Source organism: Hippichthys cyanospilos, chromosome 20, assembly GCF_059441005.1.
Source record: "Hippichthys cyanospilos isolate Australia breed blue-spotted pipefish chromosome 20, RoL_Hcya_1.0, whole genome shotgun sequence".
In the NCBI taxonomy this organism is placed as follows: domain Eukaryota; kingdom Metazoa; phylum Chordata; class Actinopteri; order Syngnathiformes; family Syngnathidae; genus Hippichthys; species Hippichthys cyanospilos.
The window spans coordinates 14,354,352-14,372,500 of NC_142388.1; the positions used below are offsets into that span (position 1 = coordinate 14,354,352).

General features: G+C 41.1%; 1 protein-coding gene across 1 annotated transcript in view; it reads right to left on the minus strand.

Annotated features, from left to right (window-relative positions):
* mdn1 (midasin AAA ATPase 1) overlaps positions 1-18,149 on the minus strand; it is a 197,189-nt gene that overhangs the window by 76,419 nt on the left and 102,621 nt on the right. Inside the window, exons 45-50 of the mRNA XM_088402728.1 lie at positions 16,582-16,698; positions 13,260-13,468; positions 13,031-13,179; positions 10,332-10,531; positions 5,262-5,482; positions 4,950-5,063 (exon numbers count right to left, since the gene is read on the minus strand). Coding sequence (XP_088258854.1) covers positions 4,950-5,063; positions 5,262-5,482; positions 10,332-10,531; positions 13,031-13,179; positions 13,260-13,468; positions 16,582-16,698 — 1,010 coding nt within the window. The remainder of the gene's footprint in view (positions 1-4,949; positions 5,064-5,261; positions 5,483-10,331; positions 10,532-13,030; positions 13,180-13,259; positions 13,469-16,581; positions 16,699-18,149) is intronic.

Consider the following 18,149-nt stretch of genomic DNA (forward strand, 5'->3'; position numbering starts at 1 on the left):
AAGCTTGTTATAGCCATATTCCCTAGTGAGGGTAGCCTAGCCTAGTCTATCTTAGCCTTCTTTGTATTTCTTGATTATCTCCAGCTTCGTTTCGATACTAATCATCTTCTTACTTCTCTCTTTAACATCACTAGCAATCTTGAGCCCCATGGTTAACCAATTCAAGTTTGAATTAAGCACTAAAATACACATTAAATACAATATCTTTAGGCAGCTATCTTTGTGACCCCGTGCACCGACCAATCGTAGACCAGCATCTTAGTGACCCGTGACGCCGACCAATAGTAGACCAGCATTGTTGTGATGTAAGCAGTGATGCATGTAGTGACGTATGAATGTTTATCCGCGAGTAGACACGTGCACACACTGACCACCATGTTTGAGATTTTTTTTTTTTTTTTTTTTTTAATGTCATGAATCGAAAAATATGGCATAAAGAAGGAAAAAAAAAAACATAGCGGTCCACATCGTAAGGTGAAAAAAACGTAAGATAGGGATGTCCACTGCAGCAATGGGAAGTAATGAAGTACAAGTACTTTGTTACTCTACTTAAGTAAACTTTGTACTTTTAGAAGTATTTTTTTCCTGACATTTTACTCTTACTCCCTACATTTAAAAACAAATATCATACTTTTTACTTGCTACATTTTAAAAAAAACTCCCTCGTTACTTTTTTTGTAACAATTCACAATAAAAGGCCTTGTTACTTTTCTTTCAGCATCTTTGTGCAAACAACGTAATCAGTGTTTGACCAATCAGCCTGGCTGCCGCTAAATTTAAAAGAACGCAGGGACGTCGCAAACCTGTCAGCGTCACATAACCTGTAAAGCAGAGAAGATAGCAGTGGGTAGCCTTTTCTAGAAGCTAGCGTCGAATAAAACACAGACAAATTAGCCAAATAAGAACAGGTTCAAGAGGCTAAAGCCCTCAGCCATTTACCCTCAGCCATGGCCTTACTTGAAGGATTTCTTTGCGTTCATTGGGGAAGCCAAAACGTCAAGGGGTCGTTGCCTTCAAGAAGTCTCCGTCGAATATCAGAAAGCACGATACGGTAAGTTAGCTAAACGCCGCCGTTATAATATTAGTTATTCGCGAGCTAGCTTGGATATGTTTGCAACATGGCTAACGTTAGCTAGCTACTTTAATAAAGATAATGCTAGCTAACGTTAGCTATTCTCGTTGGTTTTATCTTCTACTAAGGTAAGAAACCCCATTTAGCAGGGGCTGCCCATGCCAAGCAAAATTGTGGGGATTTTTTTCATTCTAAATTGATTGCCTTAACTTATGTGCCTGGGTGCCTTTTACTTGCAGATAGCACCATAGAAATCACTGAGTTGATTACCCAGGTTAAACCAAACAGAAATGTAATTCCCCTGAATTTAAGACTAAATGATATGTATATTAGGTATTGTTGAAGTTGGCTGCAGACAACTTGCACACATCCCAAAGGCAGGAATATGAAAATCAAAAATCATTTTGATTTTATTATATTATTATCATTTTATTTATCAGTTTATTACACTGTTGTGCAAATAAGGAGAGTGGATTTTGAAAGGAATTGAGTACTTCAACTAGATTCCTTTGCAGTTTTACATTTTTTTATGTCCTTGTGGTTAGCACGTCCGTCTCACAGTTCAGAGTCCGGTGTTCAAATTCAGCTTGCACTGACCTGTGCGGATTTTGTGTGTTCTTCCTGAGCCTGTGTGGGTTCCCGACTTATTTCCACATTGCAAAAATATACATGGCAGGTGTATTGGACTCTCTAAATTGTCCTTAGCTGTGATTGGGTGCATGAATGGTTGGTCATCATTGCGCCCTATGATTGGCTGGCAACCACTCCAGCGTGTCCACCGCCTACTGCCAGTAGATAGTTGGGATAGACATAAGCAAGCCAGCGACCCTAGTGAGGATAAGTGGCTACGGATATCGGATGGATGTATGATTTTCACTGTGCGCAACTTAATTTTATTTGATTTAAATGGGAGAATACACATTATTAGGTTAGCAGTCTGGGTGTGCCACTCTGCTCATGCCACTTTGAGAATAATAAAAAGCACTGCTGTAAACTATCATTAAGAACGAATGGTACCATTTAAAAAAAAAACATTAAAAGATGGGCCTATGAATATGATTCTATCCCAGTTAAAATAATCCTGGTTTCATCCAAAACACAGAAGTGTGACGTGTAAATAACAAATGCATCTATTGCTGCTAATTTTATGGTGAAGTACAGTGCGCCAAGTAATGCATTCCATCCATGCATTTTAGCATTATGCATGTGGTCGCTTAGCCTTTGGCTTGCTGGTGCCTATCCCAGCAGTCTTCGGGCAGTAGGCGGGAGACAACCTGGACTGGTTGCCAGTCACGCGTAGGGCACACACTAACTAACAACCATTCACGCAACCAATCACACCTAAGGACAAGTTAGAGCGGGGATGTCAAACATACAGCTCGCGGGCTGATTCTAGTCCAAACAGGTTTAATCTGGCCCGCAATATGATTTTGTAAAGTATAAAAATGTGATTTTTTTTTTTTTTTAAAGAACAACTTGAAATGTCTTATGATTAATAGTAATGTTATTTTTTTGTCATTACTAGTGACGTTGTGTTTGAACTTTTTTGTACAATATTAAAAAAAGAATAATAAATCTGAAGTTGCTGTTTTAATGTTATATAAATATATACCATGGTTTTATTTGTCCGGCCCACTTGTTAATAGATTTTCCTATGTGTGGCCTGCAAGCTAAAACGAGTTTGACATCCCTGATTTCGTGTGTGACCATTTAGTGTCCAATACACCTTCCATGCATGTTTTTGGAACGTGTGAGCAAGCGTGTCCCCCGCCTACTGCATGTAGACAGTTATGCTCTTTCTTGAACATAACTGAAAATATTTATCTCAACGGCAAAAAAAAAAAAAAACAATGGAACCGTGATCTTTGAATCGCAAAAAAACAAAAAAAAAACAAATACAAAACATTTTTACTTTAAAGTACATTTCAGAGCTTGTACTTTTACTTGAGTAGATTTTTGGTTCAGCACTTTTACTTTCATTCAAGTCATATATATATATACAGTCGAACCTCTACATAGTGAACTTCAAGGGTCCGAGGAGAGAAGTTCACTATGAAGAGAGATTCACTTTATAGAGGTTTTCCTAAAATGTTCAGAATTCATTGATGAAATATGTGAATAATTTTTTAATAAATATGTAAATAATTTTATATACGTTTTTTTTTTAAATAAATATGTAAATAAATGTAAATTAAACAACTTAAGTTGTTTAAACACTAAAATCTAATGCGGTAAAACTAATGTAAAAACATTTTACATTGAACAAAACTCTTTATTATTATTCAACAATAGTTAATGAATACAGTATATGATCATAATAAAACATGATCAGTGCATGTCATCAGCGCGGAGAAAGTAACTGTCAATACGAGGTTGCACGGTATGCCTCCACTCGCACACTTCCGAATTATGTCGCACTTCTCCTCCAACGACAAAGGCTTTCGCTTCCGACTTATAGATCTAGCATCCATACTTTTCACGGCAGATTCCGACATCTTAGAATTTTCGGAGGGATGACCAGCGGAGAAACGCGTGCGCAGTGGACGGCGGACGAAGTGAAAATGCAAGAGAAAGTCGCGGCGCGCGAGAGCGGCTAGGCAGGGAGGAAATCCCGACAGTGCGCCCAATTTTACAACTTCACAATTTTCGATAAGTTCAGATATTCACAATATAGAGGTAGATGCTGTCAAGGGACTGACTAATAGCATCACTATGAAGAGATTATTCACTATGTGGAGTTTCACTATGAGGAGGTTTTACATACACGTCAAATATAGCTGTTTTGCAAGGGACCGTAAAGATTCGTTCACTATGAAGAGAGATTCACTTTGTAGAGGTTCACTATATAGAGGTTCGACTGTATATATTTTTTTTTTACAGAGGGTAGTTTATACTTTTACTCAAATAAACAATCTGTGTACTTTGCCCATCATTGGTCCACTGTATTTGCTTGAAAATTATACCATTATACATTAAAAAATTATACCATTATATGCTACTTCGTGACTCTGGTAAGAAAAAGGACAGAGCACTATGTATTCATTTGTACTCAAACCATGAGACAGGGTTTTTTTCCAACAAATTTTAAAGGCATGTAAACGTGTTGGGTGCAAATTTTCTACTTTGGTACTTTAAGAGTTAAAGATGATTATATTTCTGGACTGATACCAATCTACAAATATATTCTTGTTCATTGTTTTACTCTAAAGTTGTGAATGTTGTACTGTACAGTACAAATGCACTATTCTGGGTTACCCTAAGTCAGGTGTGTCCTGCCCAGTAAATGCGTCTATCTGCATTGGTCATTTTACTCTTCCCTGTCTGAAAGGAGAAGTGATGAGTGCTGAAAGCCAAAGTAAAGCTGAGCGAGTTAGACTGTGTCTCTCATTGCAGTTGGACAAATCTGAACATGTGACGTAGCCCAGATGTGTATTTACATTCATTGTGTTTACTAAACTATAATATCACTAGAACGTAGTTTGGTGATATCGCTTCGAAAGAGGAGATATTAATTTAATACATTTAGATGTATCGTGGTAAATCTTGGGAGGTGGGCTGCTGGAAAGGTAGATCAAGGAAAAAAAGTTTGGGTACTCTTGTCCTAAGTATTGAAGCAAGCTAATAAGTAGATTTGTACTCTAAAACTATAGAATGCACTTTTATTTGAATCATTATAACATATGTAATAATATCCTATTTTAGAGTACTGAATAAAAATATACACGTGTGTTCAACTATACTATATTGTCTGTCTCTCTATTGTCTATATGATAGCAGATTAATCAATTATTGAAATAATCATTAGTGACAGCCCTAAGTTACAGAGAGCAATGTCCTGCACATGAAACTGTATAAAGTGATCTCATTAAAAATTTACCGGTGCTTTGCGGTTGCAGCAGCTCAACAAGGGATTTGCCCTTGGCAGTGAGGTCACAACTGAAAACAGCTTTTAAAGCTCTGTTTCCAGCGTCCACTTGAAGCAAAGCCAGATCTACAAAACCAGAAAATCATGTTTGAGATTAGGTTTTACTGAAATGTGTTGCAAGAAAGATGGTACCATTCTAACAATTGAAAGTCATTTTTGGAAATTATTTAACTGTTGATTAGCACAATAACACTCTCAGTGTAGCAGTAGATTAGTTTCTCAAAACTTTATACATCTGTTAGTGAGTTACTTAGCGTAACAAACCAGGCAGGGAAGTATAGCTCTTTTTTAAATGAGAGAGCCAGCGACTGCGCATGGCCCAGTCCCCATGAGAGGCACACTCTGTGACGAGTTTGACTGCTGTTGGGATCATCGGAAGTACATCTTCTTGGTCCAGATATTCCGCTCTCTCAAAGATCTGACCTTCATGGAAACGATTGTTCTGAAGTGCCTTCTGCAGATCAGTCAAATTTAGTGGGCGATTCCTAATAAGAGAAGACAGGGTAACTTATTAGTTTCACAATGGGAACCAAATTCAAAACCTACTAAAAAAAAAAAAAAAAAATGCTTGAATGATTTCTAAGAGTGAACTAGGTATTGAATAGGGAGATTTATTTCACCTAATTTACATTGCAAAGTGACTTAGAGTCAATGGTAACTTGGCCATCAGTATAGAAGTAAGGCAATTACTTAATATTAGGACATAGAAGTAAGGCAATTACTTAATACAGAGTGACCCAAATAAACGGGCCCCAACTCTAATTAGGCCCCGTTTCTTAGTGTTTTGTCCGAATGAAATGAAACTTTGGTCATAACTAGCTTATTATATTCAAAACAATACATCAAAACACTAGGGTCTTTGGCCTTTTTTTCTCCGTTCTACAGTATATGTTCTAGATGGCCTCCGTTTAGCTCCGTGCATTTCTTGAGGCGCAGACGAAGTTGTCCATGACGTTCTTACAGACTGAATTGGTAATGGCTCTCATCTCCTCCCTGATGGCTTTCTTGAGTTCCGTGATGGTTCTGGTTTTCCCTGCGTAGACTCTGTCCTTAATATAGCCCCAAAGAAAAAAATCTGGGGGGCTTAGGTCCAGGCTATGGGGTGCCCACTCAAAATCAGTCTTGAGACTGATCACTCGGCCTCCGAAGTTCTCTTTCAGCCAATCTCGGGACAGGTTTGAGGTGTGAGAACTTGCTCCGTCTTGCTGGAACCAGAACTTGCTCACGAGCGACAGGTAGATGGTCTGGACAACTTCGTGCTGCGCCTCAAGAAATGCACGGAGCTAAATGGAAGCCATCTAGAACATATGCTGGAGTGAATACAGTATTTCCTCATATTCATTGAGAGTTTTGTGCATAGAAAAGAGTTGTATCCACACAACTATCCACACGAAAGATTTTTGCACAGACGTCATGACTAATGAGTGACTAATGATAAGTTCTAATCGTACAAGTGAATGTATTCAAAAGACTTCGCACTCAAGGTTTTGATTTGTATTAACGGAAAAAAATTCACACACACAATTAAGAGTCGTACTCCGACAAAAGCAATTTAATCACACAATTTAGCGTTGTACTCACAAGTGATAATTTTTACGGATTAAAAAAAACGATTAAACACGCAAACATCTATGGCAGCGATCTTCCTCAATACAGTAGAATCTACTGTATTAGCCTGCATGTTTTCCATACTGCTCTCTGAAACACACCTGATTCAAATGATTAGGATCATTTTCAAGCTCTTGCAGAGCTTGCTAATGAGCTAATAATTTGGGTGAGTTAATGACAGAAGCATCAAAAACATGCAGGATTGCGGCCCTCGAGGACTGGAGTTTGAGACCTATGCTAGACACTGGTCAAAATTGGCATCCAAAAGAACACAATGGGTATTCTCACATTGCCAAAACAACTTGATAATCATCCTGTGAACTGATGAGTCGAAATAGGCAACCATTAGGAAGGAGTGCTGCCCATTCTAGTGTAAAAATTTCAAAGCATTTGAGAGAAAGAAACTGGATCCCAGCAGTTAAGCATGGTGATCCCAGCAGCGGGATGGTCTGGAGCAGCACTGCTTCCTCAGGACCAGGACAGCTATCTCTGATTGGCGAAAAAATGAATTCTACTGTTTACCAGAAGATCCTGAGGGAGACTGTCCGGCCATTAGTTCTATTTCGCCCCTCCAGACTGCCAGAGGCAGTGCTAAAACCACGGAATAAGCCTTTGCGCAAGTGCAAGCCGAGAATGCATACCAACAAAAACGTCATGTATATGACACCGGGGACATATATAAGGCAGCATCACCTGGTAGTCTGTCTCTCAGAACCTTCTCGAGCGTTGGTTTGCATGCCATACGAGTACCGCGCTTTTTGCGGCTTCTTTATTTATTTCCTTTCATCCCTTGTAGCCCGTTGACTGTGTCATCGACTGTAACATCGTTAAGGGTCCGTGAAGCCCATGTGCAGCTCTTGGATCGTGATAGAGCTTCAGCAGTTTCTGGTCCTCCTTGTTTTCCCGCCTCTGTGCCTCCTTTCCGTGTTCAGTGTGGTAGCCAAATGTATGGGGGCGCCAGTTCTCTACGTCTTCCCAGATGGTATGCTGCTGCATATAGTCTGTCGGCAGCCTATCTTCCGGGTGTCCTGAATCAGGCTGCGGACTCGTTGACTTGCGGGCTTCCAGCGCCGGGAGAGTGGCATCTGTATCCGGAGATTGTGCTTGCTATATGGGCTTATTTCGGAGGTTGACTTCTTTGCCACGCAAGAGTCGACTCACTGTCGCCTTTGGTTCTCCCTGATGGAATTCAACAGCCTACTGGTCCAGGATGCCCTAGCGCATCCTTGGCCGTTTTGTCTCCTATACACCTTCCCTCCCCTTCCCCTGCTGTGGATATTGCTCTGGAGGGTCCTCCTAAAGAGCCACACCCTGTTGCGGGTGGCCCCCTTTTGGCCGGCATGGACGTGGTTCCCTCTACTCCACAGCCTGTGCTTTGCCGACCTTTGGCATCTTCCAGCCCAGGTGGATCTGTTGTCCCAGCAAGAGGGGCGGGTTTGGCGTCCCCATCCTCATCGGCTTCGCCTGTGTGTGTGGTCTCTGAGGGGCACTGAGGGGACCTGCACGTGGTGCTTGACTCCTTGTGCCGGCCAGCTTTTGAACCCCTTTGTGAGGTGCCTCTCAAGAGGGTTTCTCTAAAGACTGCATATTTGCTTGCGATTGTCTCGGCCAAACGACTTGGGAAATTGCACCCTGATGGAGGCAAAGTCACTCTGTGGCCGAATGCCACTTTCGTCCTGAAGGTGCGATCCTCTTCCTATGTCAACAAGCCTCTGCTCATCAATTGTTTTGTGCCCTCGCCTGGGGACGATGGGATCTCTGCCGACCTCTTATGATCTGTGCGGGCACTGCGTTTTTACGTGGAGACTACGGCATCGTTAAGTAAGTCATCTCGGATTTTCGTTTCGTACGGGGGTCCTTCCATAGGCTCCCATTGAGACAAACAGAGTTTGTCTCAATGGATCGTAGACGTGATCACGCATGCTTACGGGGATTTGGAACTCCCCTTGCCTTCGGGAATCCGCGCCCATTCTACTAGCAGTGTCGCAACTTCTTGGGCTGTGCTAAAAGGGGTTCCCTTGGAGGATGTTTGTACTGCTGCTTCCTGGTCGTCACCTGGCACTTTTGCCAGGTTCTACTGTATGGATGTCGCAACCCTCCACTCTCTGTCTGTGGTCCTGGGCTCCTCGGGGGCGTCTATGTGAGGTTGAGGTGAGTACCATGGTCTCCTCGTGACTTCGCTGTTATTCGTCATTCCGTGCTTTTAGCACCACCTCTGGCGGTCTGGAGGGGCGAAATAGAACGACAGTTACATATGTAACAGCGGTTCTATGAGCCCTGGAGGACCGCCAGAGTTACTTGTCACTCGGACTCCTTATCTCTGCGTTGTTAGTGCGAGTAGGTTCTGAGGGACAGCCTACGGGGTGACGCTGCCTTATATATATCCCCGGTGTCATTTACATTACGTATTTGTTGGTATGCATTCTTGTCTTGCGCGAAGGCTTATTCCGTGCTTTTAGCACCGCCTCCGGGGCTCATAGAACCGCTGTTGCATACGTAACTGTCGTTTTGTGCCCTCAAACTCAAGCGCTCTTGGGATTGAGCAGCAAGGTAATGACCCAAAACACACCAGCAAATCCATCCAAAAATGACTCAAAAGTAACAAAATTAAGGTTCAGGGGTGACAAAGTCATAGTCCGTATTTAAACGCAATTGAGATGCTTTGCTCTGAAAGGGGCAGTTCATGCAAGAAAACCTCCAATATGAAACGATTGAAAAAATTCTGAAAAGAGTGGTGGTATGAAAATTCCTCCACAGTGGTATAAAAGATTCATCACCAAAAATTCCAAATGTTTGATTTCACTTATTGGTGCCAAAGGTGGCACAACTTACTATTAGGTTTAGGAGGCAATTACTTTTCAATTGGGTCAGAGTTGTATTATTATTTGTATATATACAGCTTTGTATTTTTTTGCCCCAAAAATACATAGATAAATAAAAATCATCTTTTACAAATAGCATTTTATAAACCCTTGGGTTGTCTCTGTGATATTACTGTTTGTTTGATGAAAAAAAACCTCTGAGTGATATATAGGGAAAAAAATACAAATATTAGGGAGTGGATAAATACTATTACACACCACAAGAGCTTTAAATGGGAACACATTCATTTTCTTTGCCTGTCACTATATTATCCAGAGATCCAGCCTATTTACTACCTATCAACTACACAGCAAAGTTACTGTATTTTCTGCACTATAAGGCACACCGGATTATAAGGCGCACCCTCAATTAATGACATATTTTAAAACTTTTACCATATATAAAGCGCACCAGATAAGGTGCACCCTTAATCAATTACATATTTGAAAACTTTTTCAATCACAATATAGTAATACTCAAAGCAATAACAATAATAACTCAAATAATAACTCTCAATAACATAACTCAATGTCAATAGGATCAACCTTGTTCAACTGTAAACTAACAAAAGAAACAGGTAAAGCTTACTTTATCAGCTCATTCCCCATTTACGGATCCCAATCTCAATATTGATCCATATAAGGTGCACCTGAAATTAAGGCGCACCATCAGCTTTTTAAAAAAAAATAAGGCTTTTAGGTGCGCCTTATAGTGCGAAAAATATGGTAATTACATCCCCCACATACAAGAGGCATTATTGGAAAGGCCAGGATGTGATGTTGTGAATTGACCACACTAGGACTTTGTAGGAAGATTGAAAACTTAAAAAAAATAAATACACACACATAAAAAAAAAAACCTTACCGTTTAACCTGTAAACTGAGGGCATTGAGGCAAAATGATAACACCTGCCCATCTCGAAGGACTGTTGAGAAACAGGAATCCTCAGTGGATAGCAATGCGGAAGGGATGCTGTCAGGCCAGATGCCTGCACAAAGTAACTTATTGTCCCAGTTTTTGGTGTCCAGAATTGTTAGGTGCTGCTCAATCAATTGCTGGGCTTGCTGGAAAAACAACAATACAGTGTATGTTATAAATAGTACATCCTTTGGAAAGTGATGAACGTGCATGAACACTCCACTTGATCTCAAAAGATACCTGCCATATGTTGTGACAGCTCTGACATAGAAACTGTAATCCAGGAAAAATTATGTTTATAACACCCTCAAAAATAAATAAAGTGTAAAACCTGGCAGGAAGTAGTTAAAATTTCTGAGGGTCTGAAGTAGTGTGATTGTGACATAGAATTAGCACCAAATTAAAAAAAGACAGGAACGTAGCCGATAATTTAGTTAGTATACAATAACAATATTTCTTAGAAATTATCAAATCATTAAATGACATTGTGTATCAATAGTACAATGTGGATTCTGTAATTATACGTTGATTATTTCCACCCACACACGCATGCTCCCACCAAAAAGCTTGCTCTGTTTCACTCGCTGTCTCTCTTTCTTGCTACTAGCTTGTAGTTCACTAGCAATGTCGCTGCTCGTTTTGGAAAGCCTAAAACTTCCCAGAGACCCACCATTGCTTGTTTGGAAAGGGGAAATGATTCGCTTGCCTTTTTGACTTTATAGAGAGACTGCTCGCATCCTACATCGTGCATTATCACATGAAACACTTTGCAAAAGTAGGACAAGATAAAATGTTGGCCACATTAGGTGCGGTAGTTAGCTGCAGGAGCAAACTTACAGTGGTACTCTGAAGCCGTCAAAATAATGGCAAATGGACAATGTGATTGGCTATTGCAGCCAAAGAGGGCTCAAGCAAAATACACAATAGCCCCTTTCACACTCATGAATTCTTCCGCTGTACCCTGGTAGCGTGAGTTCCTCTTTCCGTTCACACCAAAAAAAACCTTCCGGGTAGGGAAGGTTCGGCTAAGCCTCTACTCTGAACCTTCTGAGCTCCTGGTTGTGATTAGGGTCCCCACCTCTGTACCCGGGTAGCTCGAGGGGGGCGTGCTGTGCTAACTTGTGCTAACTAACGCTGATTGGTTGGTTGAACTTGGGGGTGTGTTGTTTCAGTATCAGCATTACGTTTTGTTTTCAGTTTAATATTTGGAAATAATGAAAGGAGAGAAAAGAATGATAGGTAAATGGATGCTCTGGAACACTCTACTGCGTATTGATGGAGAAGAGGACATCCAACACCAATTTGCTTCAACTACGAGAATAGGTGAGTCGCTGACTGGAATGCCCACCATGAGCTAGCATGCTGCTTTGCTTTAAAAAAATTAAAAATACACGGACAGAACACCGACTGAAGATTTATATCCCGGCAATCTGGATCAGAAATCTGCTAAATTGGGTGGATTCTTTTTATAGCCTTTTGTCAAGAACAACACGCTAAGATACACTGAAACGCCCGCAAACACATCAGTTGGCGACTTCGTCCCCTTTCTACTTCTCGTTGTTGAAGCAAACTGCCATTGGATCATGCAACTCACGGATCACACAACAAACGCCTACGTTCGACTAAAGCAGACTTATGTGAGATATCAGAAACTCCGCCATAGTTGGAGCTCAGTTTGTGGCATGCACTTCTCTGAAAGCTCTGAATCTCAACACACATGCAGGGACACACAGAAATCACTTGCTACGCTGAAGCTCCCACCGGTGCCCGCCTTAGCAGAGTGTTTTCATGTCCTCCGGCAAGCTCTCCACGACGCAAACCCCCAAAAAGAACACATCGCCACACCCTCTGATGCTGTCAGTGCAGATGGTCCTTTTCACAGTGTACTTTTAGCTGGCTTCCCGTCACAAAGCTCTCGCTGGAAGTGGGAAAGTGCTCGCTCCACCAGCGACTCGTAGTTTTGTTGATAGATTGTGTAACATGTTATTTAGTATGTATGGTGTTTTCATTAATTTACATTTGTTTTCTGCTTTGAAGGGGTGTGTTCTTAGTTAACGCATTTGAGTGACGTGTGCGAGAGAGAGAGTGTGGGGGGGGTGTCCAAGTGAGACTGACGTGAATGAGGGGGAGGGGGGAAGACTTGACTTCACATTGGTTCTGTCGTGTTGTGCAATTTAGTAGGAACACAGCAGAATTAGGACTCGGTTTTACCCTTCGGGAATCCGAGAAGCTTCCTGTTTCTCAGGTTTAGAGATTGCACAGCTCAAATAACGTATATGAATTTATTAGTAATTTATTAGAGCCCCTGTGACCAGAACTCAGAGTTCCTAGACTGCACGATGCAATTGCCTGTTTCAAGTCAGACTAAGGAAGAAAAACAAATTGCCGGTTTTGACAGGTTTGGATGGTTTTAAATAACTGTGATTTTCAATATCGCGATATTCTGCCAATACAGTTATCAGCCTATGCCTAGTTATTGCATATAATTAACCTATTATCTGACTATCATGTAATAATTAAGAAAAACAAATAGTAGGACCCGATAAGTTCTTCAACTTCTTCTTACTCCTTTTGAACATGTAAACCTTTTGTACATGTTTATATGCTTATTAAAAATCAATTAATTAATGAATCATATGTCATACCTTTTGGCAGACAGTGGTACGTTGACTCAGGGCGTAAACCTCTTGACAGGCATGTTGCAGTGCACTCTGTAAATCCACACCTCTTTGTAGCTGACAGGACAATAGGGTGGCAGCGTGGAGCAGTGAGGCCACTGATGAGGCAGGGGAATCTAGAAAAATAAAAGCAGTACTTCTTTGTATATCCACAGGGTCACCCACTGAATCATAAAATTGAATTGGTGATGCTTACCCCAGATGGCAGATCTGATGCTTTTGTGTATTTCAATCAAAATATTACACACAAAATCTCCAGTTGCTCCTGCAGTGTTAAGAAATGTTTTCAAATCTATTGTGTCCAAGGAAATTCCTTCATTTTCCCCAGGGATGTAAATTTCAACCCCCCTGTTTCTCATGGCCCTGGACAGTTCTCCATGCACAGGGTCCATTGTCAGGAATAACCTGTTTAGTTGAAAATAATAGTATTTTGTCATATGCAATTTTGTTGTACCAATACAATTATTAAAATAAAGTGATTCTGACATGAAATGTCATTTCAGATGAATAATGAGCAGAGCTGGGAAGAAACAAAGTACAAACACTTTATTAAGAGTGCTCATTTTACCTCTGAAAACTGTTGAATACGGGAACTCACTACATTAAAAAAATATGGGTCCCGACAGAAATGTTTGGAGTCCCATAAATTATGCTATAAAAACAACAAAATAGCACCCAAAATTGCGCAGTAAAAATGACAAAATAAGTGCAAGGTGCAAACTGCATTTATAAGACATGAGCAAAAATAAACATCAGATATTAACAAATGTCACAGTAAAATTCATTAAATACAATAAAATTCCATGTAGCGTCCATCATCACTTTTTACTTTTGAGTTTTAGTTTGGACCTTAGTTTACTTTGAGTTTGAGTTTTAGTTTGGATTGCCTGCCCCCCCTCCCCCCGCACATTTTTGTTCTTCACAAAGTCCTTTCGCGGTCTGATTATACCCATTTGCGGTCCAAAACTGTTCGACACCCCTGATTCAGACGCTAGATCTGTCAACTAAGACAAGCTTAATGCGGTGTTCTCAAAAATGATCATCGTTTCATGCTGTTGAAACTCTGTAAATTCACCCGACTGCTCTCAGGAGAGAACAGGATCTCAGATGAGGATCTGATTAGGTGAGGGTAGGGACGTAGATCAACCAGTAGATCGAGAGCTTCACCTTTCGGCTCAGCTCTATCTTTACCATGACAGACTGGTCCACTGTTCCACGGCTGGGACAAAAACCACACTGCTGCTCCTGAATCTGAGGTTCAACTTCCTGACGGGCCCTCCTCTCCAGCACCCCCAAATGGACCTTACCAGGGAGGCTGAGGGGTGTGATGCCTCTATAGTTGGAACACACCCTACCGCCCCCCTTCTTAAAAAGTGGGACCACCACACCGGTCTGGCAAGGGCAATGCCCCCCCATGTGAGCACATCAGATCCCATCCACCCCGGGGCTTTGCCACCTGACCACCTTGGTGACTTCAGCCCCAGAGATGGGAGGGCCCAATTCGGAGCTTTCAGACTCTGGTTACTTAAAGGAAGACATGTTGGTGGAATTGAGGTCTTCGGGGGTGGGTTCCTCACAATCATGCCCCTCCAGGTTTCACTGTCATTGCCCATGTCAGCATTGAAGTCCCCCAGCAGAACGAGAGAGTCCCCAGAGCATAGGTCTCAAACTCCAATCTTTGAAGGCCGCGATCCTGCATGTTTTCTATGCTTCTATCATAAACACTCCTGATTCAAATTATTAGTTCATCAGCAATTTCTACAGGAAATTGAAAATGATCCTAATCATTTATATCAGGTGTGCTTAAGAAAGCAGCATCAAAAATATGCCCTCTAGGACTGCACTTTGAGACCTATGCCCAAGAGGGTGCACACTCAAGCACACCCTCCAAGGACTCCAAAAAGGGTGGGTACTCAGAGCTGCTGTTTGGTGCATAGGCACAAACAACAGTCAGGACCTGTCCCCCCACCGGAAGTCGGAGGGAAGCTACCCTCTCGTCCACTGGGGTAAACCCCAATGTACAGGCGCCAAGCTGGGGGGCAATAAGTATACTCACAACTGCTCTACGCCTCTTACCGCGGGCAACTCCAGAGTGGAAGAGAGTCCAACCCCTCTTGAGAGGACTGGTACCAGAGCCCAAGCTGTGTGTGGAGGCGAGTCCGACTATATCTAGTCAGAACTTCTCGGCCTTGCACACCAACTCAGGCTCCTTGCCTGCCAGAGAGGTGATATTCCATGTCCCAAGAGCTAGCTTTTATAGCCAGGGATAGGAGCGCCAAGGTCCCCACCCTCGGCTGCCACCCAGCTCTCTACGCACCCCTTTGGGCCCTCAAACAGGAGGTGAGCCCATGTGAGCGGGGACCCACGTCGTCTCTTCAGGCTTTGCCCAGCCGGACCACGTGTGGGGGCCAGGCCACCAGGCGCTCCCCAATGGGCCTCCCCTTCAGACTTAGCTCCAGAGGGGGGCCTTAGTGACCCACGTCCGGGCAAAGGAAAACTAGATCCAATCATATTTTACATCATTGGGGTTGTGAGCTTTAAAATGTAATAGCCTTCAAATGAGGAATCTTCTAGTGAATATACATTTTACTTTTTCTTGTTAAGTACAGTGGACCCCCGTGTTACAGCATCACTGGCTTTCGTTTTTTTCATGTTGTGATGTGGAATACTGAGTTTTTTCGTCCCCTCTTTACAATATTTTCCTGGCTTTGCGACAAAAACAACTGTCATGACCATAGGGAGTTGGCTGTATTTGTGTTGTTTTGCCTCCATCAGCTGGCATTTTTAGTAATTGCACTGATTTACTATTGCTGTCAATTTGCTTCCATGCAACGCGTCACTACAATGCTGGTCTGCTATTGGTCGGCGTCTCCTCACGGAGATGCTAGTATGCTATTGGTCGGCCTCACTCGTTTCAAAATGGCGGAACGGTAAAGCTTTGTTCGATTGTGAGTGTTTTCAAAACCGTATTTATAGTGCATTTTACTGCTTAATTCAAACTTGAATGGGTTCGCCATGGGGCCCAAGATTGCTAGTGATGTTAAGGAGAGGTTTGGGAGTAAGGGTAAGAAGATGATTTATATGGAAACGAAGCTGGAGATAATCAAGAAATACAAAGCTAGCCTAGGCTACCCTTACTAGGGAATATGGGCATAACAAGCGCCACCCAAGGGTAAATAAATCCTTTCTATGTTTTTTATTTATGATGTTTTCTGATTCTATACATGTTATGTATACGTAGTACTTACTATACTATTTTGGTACCAATTTTTAAAATTCATGTACAATTTTGATGTTTTTACCTGGGGTTCTAAACGCATTAGCTATTTAACATAGGTTTGGATTGCCCGCCATACGGTGAATTCGCCTTTCTAACCCAACCGCGGAACGGATTAAACTCATAACATGGGGGCCCACTGTAGACAGTTTAAAACAAGTACTTTTTTATTCAAGTATAGAATTTCTGTACTTTTCTGATTTCATTTAAAAAGAGCAACGTAACAGAACTTCAATATTACCTGAAGTTAGGATGTGGTGCGATATTTGGGGTCTTTCCATCTATGATCCCACGTTCATTGATGGTGAGAGATCCACCAGGTTCCAGAAGGGCATTGAGGCGATCCAGTACAGAGGCACTGAACACATACAGTATAAGGTAAATAACTCAAAATTCTGGGCTGCCAAGCAATAGCTTTCAAAATCACAAATGGTGATCATAAGCCCTAAGAACAAAGCTAAAATTAAGCGATTTCACGTGCTGTTTGTGACGTTAATTTTCGACTGCGACATATTTAAACGCATAGAATCCCGAAACAAAGAATCAGGACTTACAGACTCCCAAACGATTTTAGAATGACACCTTATTTGTTTCAGAGTTCCAGGTTTGTTACTTCCAGAAGAAAATGTGGCTTAACACATGTTAAACAAAACCTTCATGAAGACGAGCTGATTTGACAACCTATTTCACTGAACCATCATGGTGTAGCAAAGATCATTAAAATATTAAGAGGTGGCTATATATAAAATATTAAGTGCCTATTTGGTGAAGGACATTCAAGCAACAAATTTTCCTCATGAGACTGTATGGTAAAAATTGTGGCTATGCGGTCTATCGGTCCATGCTTGTTCGTGTTTGGGCTTGCTCACAATCACCATCTTTGCGGCAATTAAGTTCTCATCACACTCACCAGGAGATTGTGAATAAAGGTGGAAAAGACATTCTAATTGTAAAACTACTGTTACTGAAGAATGAAATGACGAGGGCAATAACATAAAATATAAGTAGTTGTGTAATCAAATGAAATGATTTAGTCATGCTTAGTTATACTGTATTACATCACAAAAAAATTATCATATCAGTAACAGCATTTGTTTCTTCTAACAAGTCAGTCCCGAGTTTTGAATATCACTTACTATTCTCCTTAATTGTAATCATTTTTACTTCCCAGGCATCTTTTAAAAATACAAATACAGTGTTACCTTGGTACTTCGCACTGCATCTTCTTGTGCTCCCAGTGCTTCATGTTAATTTCAATTAAAAAAAAAAAAGCTATACTGTAGTGCTGCACGATTATGGCCAAAATAATAATCACAATTATTATGGTCAATCTTGAAATCATGTTTATTAAACACAATTATTCATCATGTTTGGTCAAACATGTCTATTTATTGCCTTTTTTAACAACCAGTATATAAACAAGGCTTTAAGGCTTCATACTTATAATACAAATAATAATAATAACCAAAATAAAGTAAAGAATAATTAAAACAAAGGGCACACAGGGCCACACAGCTAACTTACTGCTGAGTGCAAACCAAAACTAAAAAATGAAGGCTACTTAGAACCAAACACACTATTACTTTCATGCAAATTTTAATCAATGAGCAGTCAAAATGTCATTTTTGGTCATTTCAAACTGAATTTATTCCAATTTTTTGCCAATCGGATTTTTAAAAATGGGTTTTAATTGTCACCTAGCAATGTATATCTTAGAAATCAGGTGAGAAACTCAACGCCAATTCACAAATAAATAATATATACGGGTGATAAAAGCAGAGATATCTGTCATGCAAACACATAGGGAAG